Genomic DNA, 13,527 nt, shown 5'->3' on the forward strand with positions numbered 1-13,527 from the left:
CAGGGTAATGATCCTGGATACCCAATCGATCCCTGGGTTGTGGTTCACTAGACATAGAAGACCCAATATCACTCTAAACTGGGGTGCATCGATGACGTCAAAGCCAATGGTTTTCATGTGGTTGTTTATGAATGACATCACCATGTCCTCTGTTTGATACCGGATGAGACCGGAGGTAAGGTCCGTGCCATCTACGGCCTTAACTGTTTCTGGTTTTGCCTTGGGTATAATGGTCATATCCAGGTCCTTCGAGTACTGGGTGTCGATAAAATTGCCGGTGGCTCCAGAATTGAGAAGAGCCGTCACCTGCCATACCTGGCCTGATTGTGCTCGCAGCACCACGTCAACACCCAGATGACGGTTGCCACCTAACAAGGCAGGGGTCGCTGTCTTGCAGGACGACAAACCCAGTAGCAGGACCCCACTGTTTACTGGGTTTCTCCGTTTCCCGGCTTGTTTCCTTTGGATACAGGTAATGCGAAGGGTCTCCTTCCCCTTGCTCGTGTGGGCTTTACTGTGCATTCCCTGACGAAGTGTCCGTTCTTACCACAGTATAAACACTGGTTCTGTTTCCTTCGTTTCTCTGTTTCCTCGCTGGTGAGAGGTCCCCGTACGCCACCTATTTGCATAGGTTCGGGTACATCACAGGTTGGAGCGGGTTGGTCCTTGGTTCTATCCTTGAAGGACAAGAACCGATTATCGCCTCCTTTGGTCTTTTCGGTCTTTCGCTCCTGTATCCTGAAGTTCACTTTAACCACCAGATTGATGAATGGCCCTTTTTCCTCTGGGGGGGTCAGGCATCTGCGAGATCAGCTCTTTTAGCTCGTCCCGTAAACCCCTGTAGAATATGGACACCTTCTTGGATTCGGGCCAACGGGCCTCGATGACGAGTCTGCTGAATGTCGTGATGTAGTGGAGCATGTCGGTGTTACCTTGTTTTAGATTAAGTAATTAGTTATCTGCGGCTTGTACAAAGGTGTGTCGGGCGAACATCCGTCGCATTGTCCCTTTGAACACAGTTAGGTTATACAGCATGGGGTCGTCGTTTTCCACCAAGGATATGGACCACTGGGCGGCATCCCCACCCATGTAGGAAAGAATGAAGGCGTCTTTGGATGTGTCGTCTGGGAAAGCGGTTGCTCTGGCCATGAAGTGTAGTTGGCACTGGTGAAGAAAGACGGTGTACTTGTTGCTGTCGCCATAAATGCGTTCAGGTAGTGCTAGTTGCACTGGATGGGGTGTTATCACCTGTATGGCATGGTCCTGGTTGGAAGCGGAGGAAGGGCCCCCAAAGGTAAACAACGGAGGCCATAGTATCCCTTCCTGTCTAACCCTGGAAGAGGGAGAAGGACCCCAAAGACCTGGTGCCCCAGCCACCACTTGACCTTGTAAGGCCGTCTTTTCATGGTGTAGGCTGAGGTTTTCTGCCTGCACACTGGTAGGCATGGTCGCTATGTCCTGCAAGGAGATCTCGGGATCGCTCATGTCGTCCGGGTGAGATGAAACACTTGGGCTTCGGATTCTGTCAAGTACCACACAAGGCTTACCTGTTGCTCACAGAGACGACATGAGCTATCGCCCCCGTACCCACCTTACCCCTGTTACGGAGTGTACACCAACCGGGATGGAGATGGGACCGGGAAAGGAAGCTAAAGGTGACGGGGATGTGTCGAGAAGACCAGAAGAGAACCACCCTCAGTTTGGGGAATAACCGTCAACTCCAGCTGAAAGGAAGACAAGGGAGACCCTGTAATAACTGGCACAGGTAATACCCTCTCTAGGTTCGCCTCTTATGCACATGCGGATCAGACTTTACCTTGTGAAGGGTAGCACCTTGCGTGGAGAAGTCCTCTGTAGTAACGGAAAGAAGAAGCAGCACTACTGCGCAGTGTTCAGGGAAACACAAATAGCTCCTCAAGGTTGGTAGCACTGACTCAGCAGTGCTCCAGAGCAATAAGGCAAAGTAAATGGCAAGCTCACCAGCACGGTGAATAGGATACACTGGCAAGCGCTAAGGTGCAGTCAGGCAAGCAACAGTCTAACGCTCCAGCATAGAAACTAAAGAAAACCAGCAACCGCTCCTGCGCGGTTTGAACAAACAAAAACAAAGTGCCGCTGCGCGATGAGGCAAAGCAAAAACCAAGGCGCTCCAGCGTGGTGTGGAAAAGCAAAGACCAAGACGCTTCAGTGTGGCGTCTATAAGTAACAAAAGAAAGCGCTCCAGCACGGCGTTTCATGGGACACCAACAAGCGCTCCAGTGCGGCGTTTCATGGACACTAACAAAGCGCTCCAGCGCGACCTCGGAAATAACTGATGTTAGGTCTGGCTCTGAAGCAGGCAGAAGTAGCAAGGTGTAGGCGTCAATCCGAAGCGCTGGACCAGCGGGAACCACTGTGGTTTATGCGTTTTCCCCCGGAAGCGCTGAGTGACTCATTGGCGGTTTCCGGTCACGGAAGCTAGACCGCAACCCGTCTGCAACACGGAAGAGAGGAAACCTGATCCCGCATGCGCGAAAAGGCAAACATGCTGCGGACTGTCGGAAGGTAGGGAACCCCCGGGAACCATGACAGAAACTGAACGAAGCTCTAATCCAGGTTCATCTGCAGATGAAGGTCCATGGGAGAAGATGGATTTTTATGGGGAAATGAGGCTGCTACAAATGACCATGCGACAAGGGGGGAAAGGGAAACAAGGAGGAAGAGGACGCGGAAGTGCAGGACAAGGCGGAGCAAGAGGAAGAACAACCATTACATAGATATAGGCCTCGGGAACTGCAAAAATGTGGATGAAAACCAACTTGTGGTCAATATATCCAATTGGAAATTGACACCAATACAAGAGAGGATTCTAAATTGTGGATTGAGTTTCTGCTAAACATTGAGTCCTGATTATGTCATACTATGGATAGAAACATATTAGTTCACAAGAAAATTAAAATCATGTAAATATCATAAATCAAGTCCTATCCTTAACAACCAGACCACTTTGAGATTACGGTGCAAGTATCTGAAGGTAAAATTGGTGATATTCATGAACTGTGATCAATAGGGGAATTAATAACAGAAAATGAGGATACAGAAACAACTATACATAAGCAAAGCATAACTGAAGTTCAACATCTTGAAAAAATGAGATTCCCCACTGACTCACATATTGAAAGTGGCCTTAAACCGCTGAGTCAATTTTGTCCCCAAGTATAAGCTGGTAACAAAGTAGACATATTCTATGAATTGGTTGCTGGAGATATCTATAAATTAAGAAACCCAAATATCATAGTAGAGGCAATGTGTTATCAAAAGAATGGCATGAACTTAATGACTTAAGAAAAAATAAATCGATCATCATCAAACCCTCTGATAAGGGGGCAATATTATCATCACGGACAGAGATAAATATATGCTTGAAGCACAGAGCTATGTAGGGGAGATCATTATGAGATCCTGAAGACTAATCCCATAAAGGAGATTAAACAATAATATCAAGGGATGAATTTGGGCTTCTCAATTATAAGGATATGTATATCTCAAAATGGATCATCCTAAAAATCCAACAATTTATTTTTTACCCAAAATTCATAAGGACACAAAAATCCCTCCTGGAAGACCTATCTTAAGTTTAATTGGATCACTGCTGGAAAATACCTTAAGATATTTGGATCTTTTTCTATGTGAGTATGCCACTACACTACCAGTGTGCATAAGAGACGTCAATGTTTTTTTATGTGAATAATATCCAATGAAAGACTCACATATATCATGGTGACAATGGTTGCAACCTCTTTATACACATCAGTTAAGCATTATCTTGGGATAGAAGCATGTTTACATTTTTTTAAGAGCAAGACCCATCAACTCTTTACAACACACGCTAATGATAATGACTATGTAACAAAACTGCTTATCACACAATGTTTTCTTTTTCAATAATAAGAACTACATGTAAAGTAAGGAACAGCTATGGGGACCTCCTGTGCCTCTTCATATGCCAATGTATTTATAGGATGGTGGGAAAAGGAGGTTGCCTGGGCAGATGAACAGAGCAGATTCATCGAGAAAGTAGTACTTTGGGTGCACTTCATTGATGATTTATTTCTTATTTGGGATGGAGAGAAATCTATAATAATGGATTATATTGAAACATTCAACAGCAATTAACTTAACATCCAACTTACCGTAAAAACATGGTGTAAAACTAAGATATATTTCCTCGATGTAACATTGTGTGTCAGGAATCATAAACTAAACTCACATATATATCATAAGGAGTCTGCAAGCAATCCACTATTACATGCAAAGAGTGGACACCTGGAAGCGTTGAAATGGAGCATCCCCTACAGTCAATTATTAAGAGCATGAAGAATCTGTTCCTCAGAAAATGGTTATGAAAAAGAGGCAAACATGATGATTACAAGATTCTCTAATAGAGGATATTCCAAACAGATTCTACATCAAGCATATCAACGAGTAAATATGAGAAAAAGAGCTGAATTATTATATAGAATGAAACAGGTCTAAGGGAACACATCCGCAAAAATATCTGAACGCGAATGAATCTCAGATTAGATTTTTTATGAAGTACAGTTGTGAACATTAGAATATAAGATCAATTCTTGAAAAAAATTGGCATATCCTCAATACAATGAACATCTAAAAACCGAAATAAGTCCACATCCCAAAATCCCATATTGTAACACCAGATCATTGGGCAAAATTCGAGTAACATGTTTAAATCATGAGAACAAAAGTGGTTGATTAACAAAAAAAATACGTTTTGGAAATATGGGAAGTGTAAAACACGTTCATATGGCATTAATGGAAAGGAATATTAAATAATTGAAAGTACAACCCGATAAATTACTGAAAGGATTACATGCAACTCAGACTTCATTATTTATGTATTGGAATGTACATGCCAGATGAAATATTTTGGCAGTGCAATCAATAAAGTTAAAATACGAATTCTACAACATATGAGAGCCATCAGAAACCATGACAGGAGCTACCCCATGGCTAAACATTTTTGGGATGCCCATAATGTCAATCACATTGGTCTCAAATATTATGGAATCAAACACATGAAACCACATCCATAAAGTGGGTATCATGAATTGGAGCTACGGAAATGCGAATCAAGGATAATCTTATTTTTAGGGACCAAAAGACCATTAGGACATAATCAGGAAACAGAACTCCATGTGCATGTATAATGTTTGCACTGGTATAACCTGTTACCAGACAAGAATTGTTATATAATCACGGTATTATTGAGTGATGGTTTAATTATAGAGTCATTTGTGGAACCTATTGCCTCATAAATTGATACATTTGAGAAGTTGTTATTGTGATTTACCTTTAATTGTAAATTATCATCTTATTGGGATTTACCATCAATTATTGCTTACTGTGATTTACCATCAGGAGTATGCATATGGATTTTGGCCCACAGACAATGAGAAGACAGTACAAAAGGATTTTGGTCATATTCCAGCCACACGAGATACATTTGATTATAAAGGTTAATGATGTCTCTAATGAATTATAAATTGCAAATTGTTGCTGTTTATGAAATTTAGACTTAAACATGTCTGAAAAGTATATATTGGTTGCACTTTAAGGGCTATATTTACATCCATACTTTAGTGAAGAGATCAATAAAGTGCCTATAATCACATGCATGAATCTGTCACTTTTGGAAAAGTTTGGATCTGGTTATTTTTTAATATTACATAATTGTTGCACTTTTGATGAGAACTATAGCACTTTATATAGTATTGCACTTTAACACATCCATGAGAGAGAAAAAAAATAGTTTTATTCCTCTAAAAAAGGTTGTTTTGTAATTTGCCAAAAGAACATATTATGGACGGAATGGTAAACAATGCCATCACTGATCCCCATTTCACAGATCTGGGTTTAAGCCATTTTTTTTGCCCACCATGCCACCCCAGTTTGGACCCAGCCACATGCAAAGCAGTTGCTCCTCATGGGAACAGTCCAGCCCAAACTGCCAAACCAGTTCCTCCATGGACCGGAAACAAGCATCCTTGGACCGGTGTTGGGGTATCACCCCTCATCAACCAAACCTGCTTGAAATCAGTGGCACAGTGAGCATGGGACCCACGCCTGGGCATACCATTCCCACTTAGGGTGACAAATGCAAAAAAAACAGATGATGGACTGAATGTTGAATTATGAAATCATTCACCTCAGTCAACAGATCTAGGTTTAATCCATTGTTTTTTTGCCCATCACACCACCCCAGTTTGGACTCAGCCATATGCAAATCAGTCTTGAGCCTGCTGCTCATGGGATTAGTAAATGAGAGTAATTAGGTCTCTATTCAAATGACAAAGGTAATGGCGTCTGTGTGGTATGCGTATAGACGGTACCAGCAGCAAAAAGTGGATGAGGTAAAAATACATTTCAAATAGGCTCTAATGAGATTAATAGTTGGAATGTAGGAATAGAGTAGCTAATAATTCCCCGGTTACTTACCGGTAATCTTCATTTCTCCGAGTCATGGTTTTCCTGGATGCAGTCCTCACGCAAGATACTTCTCCCTTCTGGTAGAACCAATTCCCTAGCTGAAACTCAAATAGTTCCCCCAAGATGGCCCCGTTACCCATGAGCCACCATAAAAGGGAGGAACAAATTAATTACTCCCTGTAACATACCACGCCAAACAACACAAGCAAACAGGAAATAGTCAACCACCATAGTCTGGTGGGAGGGCGGGACTCAGGACTGCATCCAGGTAGACCAGGTCTCTGGGTAATGAAGATTACTGGTAAGTAACCGGGGAATTACCTCCCCAGTCGTCTTCTTGGATGCAATCCTCACACATGATACAATACCCAAGCAAACTAGTGACTATTTCCAGACACAAATGCAAGAAGAAAACATACCAGTGAAACACCAAGGATGCAGAATCAAATCAAAGTTTTAATACAACAAACAAAAATCACTGCAGCTCAAGATACAAAAGGAGCAGAATCACCCTTTGTCACTGAGGAGACCTGGTCAGATTTTTTTGAACTCCCATTTTAAGCAGAAAATTACAGGTTCAAGCACAAACCCTGACTTTGAACCAACGCTTCTTACTCAACTTGAAGGCAATCTGGAGGAGGTGGACAGCACATCTCACATGGTAACAATGAAAAAATTAATTACAAAAGGAAGAAGAGGAGGAGCACCCGGGTCAAATGGGATCCCAGCGGCCCTCTTCAAACAGAACCCCGAGTTCTGGTCGGTACCCTAGAGCCTCTCTTCAGGAGGATCAGACAGCTCGGGCATTTGCCAGCATCCTGGAGGGATTCTATAATCTCTCCAATTCACAAGGGGGAGAAACATCCTCCCCAAAAAATTACCGCCTGATTGCACTGCTGGATATTAAGGCCAAATATTTTGAAGGAACCTCACCGACAGATCTCCAGGACTGGGCAAAGGAGAATTAAATAATCCCCTCAAACCAAACTGGATGTTGCAAAGACACAGGCACATCAATCAACATATTAACCATGTCAGTGCTTATAGACATGGCAAAGACAACAAAACAGGTGCTTCATTTCAGTTTCATCGACTTCAAGGCAGCATTCGACGTAGGCCGAGCAAGACTGTGGAGGCAACTGGGGAATCCTGCCAGCAGTTTTGAACCTGCTAAAATATCTCCACACAGATACATGGGTGCAGGTCAAAATAGGCAATAGCACACATCTTTCAAAGCGCATCCCAACCACCAAGGGGCTCAAACAAGGATGCATGCTTGCCCCGACCTTGTTTAACCTTTACATGGGGGACATGACACAAACCCTGGATTCATGCAATATGCACGCTTCTCGACTTGGCGGTAAGGCCATTTCCAGGAATCTATATGCTGATGAGGTGGTCCTAGCAAGCCACACTCAAGCGGGCAGGCAACGCCACTTCAATAAAATGCAAGAGTATGCTGTGAAGCACTCCCTTGAAGTGAACTATGTGAAAACAAAATCACTGTCAACAAAAAGCAGCAAATGACGGAAATATACCTGGCACTTGCAAAAAATGGCAATCGTGAGCACCCCGAACTACAAATATCTAGGGGTAATCATCGATGAATGTGGTCAATTCGCCAGCCAGCTTGAGACGATCGGTCGGAAAGTGATGGCCGTTGCAACAACACTGAGGCAGTTGAAATCTAGACTAATAGGTCCCATTTTTTCACCGCTCCTCCGGGTAGCACAATCCAAAATTGGACCCACCATTGCCTATGGAAGTGAAGCCCTGAAAGGAAGGGACTCAAAAATATTGCTCCTCCCTTTTTCAGCAAGAAGACTCATGGTCCCGGCTTTAATCCTCTCTCGCCTCGACTGTGGGAATGCTCTGTAAATAGGAGCTCCTAGGGCTACCACAAATAAACTGCATGTAATCCAGAATTGTGCAGCATGGGTGCTTTTTATGGTTCTCAACAGCCATTCCACAAGGCTTACTCTGAAAACCCTGCACTGGCTCCAGGTTGCGGACAGAATAAAATTCAAGCCTCTATGTATTGCCCACAAATCTTTCTGGAAGAAAGGCCCCCTCATACCCCAAGCCATCGTCTCCCCTTACCACCCTAATAGACTCCTTCGTTCATCCAGTCTCTACCTAGCTGCGGTCCCTAAGATCAACAGGATGAGAAGTGGTGGTCGTTCTTTTCGCTTTACCTCCAACAAAGCTCTGAAACATGCTCCCCCTCCACCTCCGATTGGAACCAAATCTCCTTCCCTTCCGTAAACTTCTGAAAACTTGGCTAAGCTGTCGTGACCTTCCTCTCTCTCGGCTAGCGCTGGGATGCCTTCGGGTAGCCATGCGCTCTACAAATATCCATAACATAACATAACATATTGGACAGTACTGTAGCAAAGGCCCATAGAGTCTTGTTCAGCATTCCAACGTATGTCTCTCTAGCACAGATTCGGCTAGAGTTTGGTCTAACTGGCAAGGCAAGGGTCTTCCATAACCTCCTGGCATAAAATCAGGAATGCACCCTGAATACTTTGAATCATTAACTTTGGCAAGAGCTACAGCTCAGAGCAACTTCACCGGCCAGACAATTTCTAAATGACTCTCTGATTACTACCGGTCTTTCTGAACTCTGGGAAGCTTAAACCACCCACATAGTTTTAGTGCAAGCAGCGAGAAAGGCGATAAGGATATTCTCCCTACTGGACGACTAAACTATCTTTGCGCAAAGAAGCCACTCATGGATGACAATCAACGGATACAAATCACCTAGTACACAGACTTATTTTAGCCTGGGATATTCCAGGAAGACAAAATAATTTTTTTTAAATACCGATTAGGAATTCTACCAGCAATCCTGCACTTCCCACCGTGGCTGAGGGGGCAAGCCTCGACAGCTTGCCGCTTGTGGGCAACGGTATCGAGGACATGGCACACTTAATCTGTTCATGCACTAACCTAAATGAGGAGAGGGCATGCCTACTCAAATTGCTATTCAATCTCCGAGGTATTCGAACCCAGAGATAAGCTTGCTTCAACCCTAAAGATTCACAGCTAAATGGGAAACTAGTTAAATTTCCGACACAAGCAGAACACAAGCTGGAAAAATAGGGCACATTGCCAGCCTTGATAACAGTTGATGCTGTTAACATAAGCAAATGCAATCCCCATAACTGAGGATAACCAGCCTAGCTAGATGAGTATCCTGGAACAGGTTCTATACTATAAAGTAATGGCTTAGCCAGCTGCTGTAAAATTCTTTGACTTTATTCACTCAACAGTCAAGGCTGTCAAACTACAGACATTTGTGAACTTAATAACTCGGATATGACTCCCCGCTTGCAGCCTTTTTATTGATCCTTTTAAACATGATTTTATTGCGTATTTTTGTGATGGTTTTAATTAATCATATACAATTTAGTTACTTACTTACTTACACCCTCCACCACAGACAGGACATGATCCCCAAAGGAGGAGGAAAATAGCCCACCCAACTGCAACTGATAGGGGGAAAGAAAAGTGTGATGGGAACTCCAAGTAGCTGCAGCACACACATCCCGCAGAGAGGCCCCCCGAAAGACCGCCCAAGATGTAGCCACCCCCGTGTCGAACGACCTTGCACTGGCAAGGGAGAAGAGGACTCAGACACCTGGTAAGCCCCACGATGGCAGATTTAATCCAGCGGAAAATGGAGGCTGTAGAAGGATGAGAACCCTCATTTGGCTGACCAAAAGTAACAAAAAGGGAATCAGTCCTCCGAGAAGAAGAAGAACGCTATAAATAAACAGACAAAGCCCGACAAAGATCCAGTAGTGCAAACGAACCTCCTCAGCCGAAGAAGGATCGGGAAAGAAAACTGGAAGGACAATGTCCTCTGAACAATGTAAACAAGTAGGAATCTTAGGAAGGAAAGCTGGGCCAGGCCGAAGAACAACCTAATCCGCAAAGAAACGGATCAATGGAGTAACTGACATCAAAGCACCAATCTCTCCCACCCTGCACCCGGAACACAGCGCAACCAAAAACACCACCTTCTCTGACAGAAAATTGAAGGAAACCTCATCCAGAGGCTCAAAAGGAGGACAGGGAGGAGCCAGAGAATGGGAAACCGGTCACTGCAAAAAGAAACCACGAAGGAGCCGAGAGGCCAAAGGGACAACATCAGAGAGATCATCCCAACAAAAAGCCCGAAGGGCTGTCCACTAGGCTCTAAGGGTAGAATCTGCCAAACCCGAAGTGAAGCCATCCTGCTAGAAATCTAAAATCCGCAAAGGAGGACAAGATGAGGAAACCAACCCTTTAGAATGACACCACCTATCAAAGTGACCTCAATGGTGATCGTACGACTTGTGAGTCGGCGGCTTGCGGGGCAACTGGATGGGGGCGGCAACAGCCTCAGAACAACCCAGATCTAACAGATTCAACTCCTCAGCATCCAAACCCCCAGATTTAGACACTGCAGGGAGGAAGGCTCCAGAATGGGATGATTCAGAGGATAACGAAACAGAGGAAACACACAGGGAGGGCCACTGACAGTTGAAGAAGCAGAGGAAACTAAGGCCGCCTTCACCACCCCGGAGCCACCAGAAGAACACAAGCATGGTCGGAGATCACCTTTTGCAACAACCTGGGAATCAAGGGGATCGGTGGAAAACAATACAGGAAAACCCCAGGCCAAGGAATCGAAAGGGCATCAGTGGCCCAGGCCCTCCAAGACAGAATCAAGGAGCAGAAGAGGGGAAGAAGGGTATTGTCCTCGGTGGAAAACAGGTCAAGCGCAACGGAAACCTCCAACTCAGATGGACCACAGTTCCATTCTCCCTCCCCGGAAAGACTGCAATCAATGCAAGAAGATTCCGCTCTGACCATAACCCCACTTCCGTGGCCAGGACAAAAAGGGTAGAAACTATCCTCCCACATGACAAACATAGGACCTTGTGACCTGATTATCTGTCTGGACACACATGCCCCGACCCTTGATGGGAGGGAGGAAATGAAACAGAGCCGCCTGAACTGCAGCCAGCTCCTTCCAGTTGGAAGAATGGAGAGACTCCACCGGGTTTCACAACCCCTGAGTTAAAAGAGACCCCAGGACCGCTCTCCACCCCAGGCCGCTGGCATTGGTAGAGATGATCAGCAGAGGGGGAAGGAACACACCGAAGGGGGAACTTGTTGAGTTTGGCCGGGTTCAACCACCACTGCAGGTCCCTCACCACCCACCGTGTCACAGAAATACGGGCCTCAAAATCCTAAGACACCAGATCCAGTGCTGCAACATAATGCACCAATGGATAGAGATGCAGCCCAGCTCCAGGGGACCAGAGCTATAGTGGAAGCCATCTCTCCCTGACTCCTGAGCCACAGCCTCACTGGAGAAGACGGGAGAGACAGTAGGTAAGACAGGTGCAACATCAGCTTGTCCATCCATGCAGGAGCCAGAAAAACCTCCCCCAAGCCCATCCGGAAGAGGGCCCCTATAAACTATAGGGACAGAGGCAGATGCAGGTGGGACTTTGAGACGTTGAGTCAAAATCCATGTGTGCGCAACAGGACACGTACCTACTCGACATCATGGCAAATCTTAGAAAATACCCAATCAAGGGAGCCAGCAGTTTGGTGAAAACCCTGGGAGCTGATGCCAACCTGAAGGGGAGGGAGCAAAACTGGTAATGGCTGCCCTCCAACGAAAACCTTAGGTATTGATGATGCAGAGGACTGATTGAGATGTGCAAATAAGCATCCTGCAGGTCTAACGATGCGAGGAACGGACCAGGACTTAACAATGGAAAGATACTCTGCAGGGTGACCATATTGAAAAATTGAGCAAACAGGAACCGATTCAATGCCTTTAAGTCCAACACAGGGCAATTGTCTCCTGTAACCTTCTGCACCAAACAAAGAATGGAGTAAAAGCCCAGCCGGTGTTCCCTCTGAGGAACCTGAACCACTGCACTCTAGTCCAGGAGTTGCTGAATCCTGTCCAACAGGGCAAGGCGACGCACTGGATCTTGAGGAAGAGGAGTCTCATGGAAGAAGGAACCCGGACTGTCCGAAAACTCCAAGCGATACCCCTCTGACATGACCTGCAAGGCCCAGGCATCTGACACGTCCTTCCGCCATCGGTCCTGAAAATCCAGAAGATGCCTTCCCAATGGAGAAGCACGCCGGCTGTCATGCTTTGGGGCGGTGGGGGTTAACAGCAGAAGAGGAAGACTAGAACTGGGATCTGGCTGAATTGGGGTGCCTAGGCCACAACCCTTACCACGACAGGGCTGGGGTGAACCCCTCGCAGAGCCGGAAGAAAGAGCCCTCTTAAAAGCAAATCCCCTGCCTTGTGTGAAGGGTCTTGCTACCGCCATCAACTTCTTGTTTTCCACCGACTTCTTGACCATTTCCTCAAGCTGCTATCCAAACAGCTTAGGGCCCTCAAAGGGCAGTCTCATCAAGATAGCCTTCTGAGCAGCATCAGCTTTCCAGTTGCGCATTCATAGATGCCTACGAGCAGCAACAGGCGCCCCAGAAGTAGCTGTAGAAGCACACAAGCTGTTGAAGGACACATCAGCCAAAAAACGAACCTGTTGTTCCATCAGTTCCAGCAGATCCGAACAATCTGAATCCTCAGACATACGATCTGACAAGGCCTGAAAATCCTTAAGCAAAGACTGTACAGTGTAAGTAGCATAAGTGTTTGCACGGACAGAGAAATTGGCAGGAGCATAAAACCGTTTAACCTCCCCGTCCACCTTCCCATCCACTGCATCGGGGGGGGGAGGGGGGGGGGGTAAAGCGTCCTCGGAAACAACTTTCCCCTGAGTGGACATGCCAGCGATGAGATTATCAACCTTACCCACGATGGAGACTCCTCCACAAATTTGTCTACCGGATAACAGAGGGAGATAAACTGAGGGAAGGCTGATTTGTCCACCTCTATCCACTCATGCGATAGTGCTCTACGGATTGCATTATGTAAAAGCACAGATTCAGGCTCCACCTGTTGATAATTTGCCAAAATATCATCCTCATCAACCGATGGACAAGTGGCAGGGA

At 45.4% G+C, this 13,527-nt stretch overlaps 1 protein-coding gene across 1 annotated transcript; it reads right to left on the reverse strand.

The window, feature by feature from the left end:
• Positions 1-951: 951 nt before the first annotated feature.
• On the reverse strand, positions 952-1,485 carry LOC146798325 (protein LDOC1-like). The gene has a single exon (XM_085627724.1). The coding sequence runs from the start codon at positions 1,483-1,485 to the stop codon at positions 952-954; it is 534 nt and encodes a 177-aa protein (XP_085483850.1).
• Between the last annotated feature and the right edge of the window lie 12,042 nt (positions 1,486-13,527).

This window comes from Triturus cristatus, chromosome 9 (genome assembly GCF_964204655.1).
Source record: "Triturus cristatus chromosome 9, aTriCri1.1, whole genome shotgun sequence".
Taxonomy (NCBI): domain Eukaryota; kingdom Metazoa; phylum Chordata; class Amphibia; order Caudata; family Salamandridae; genus Triturus; species Triturus cristatus.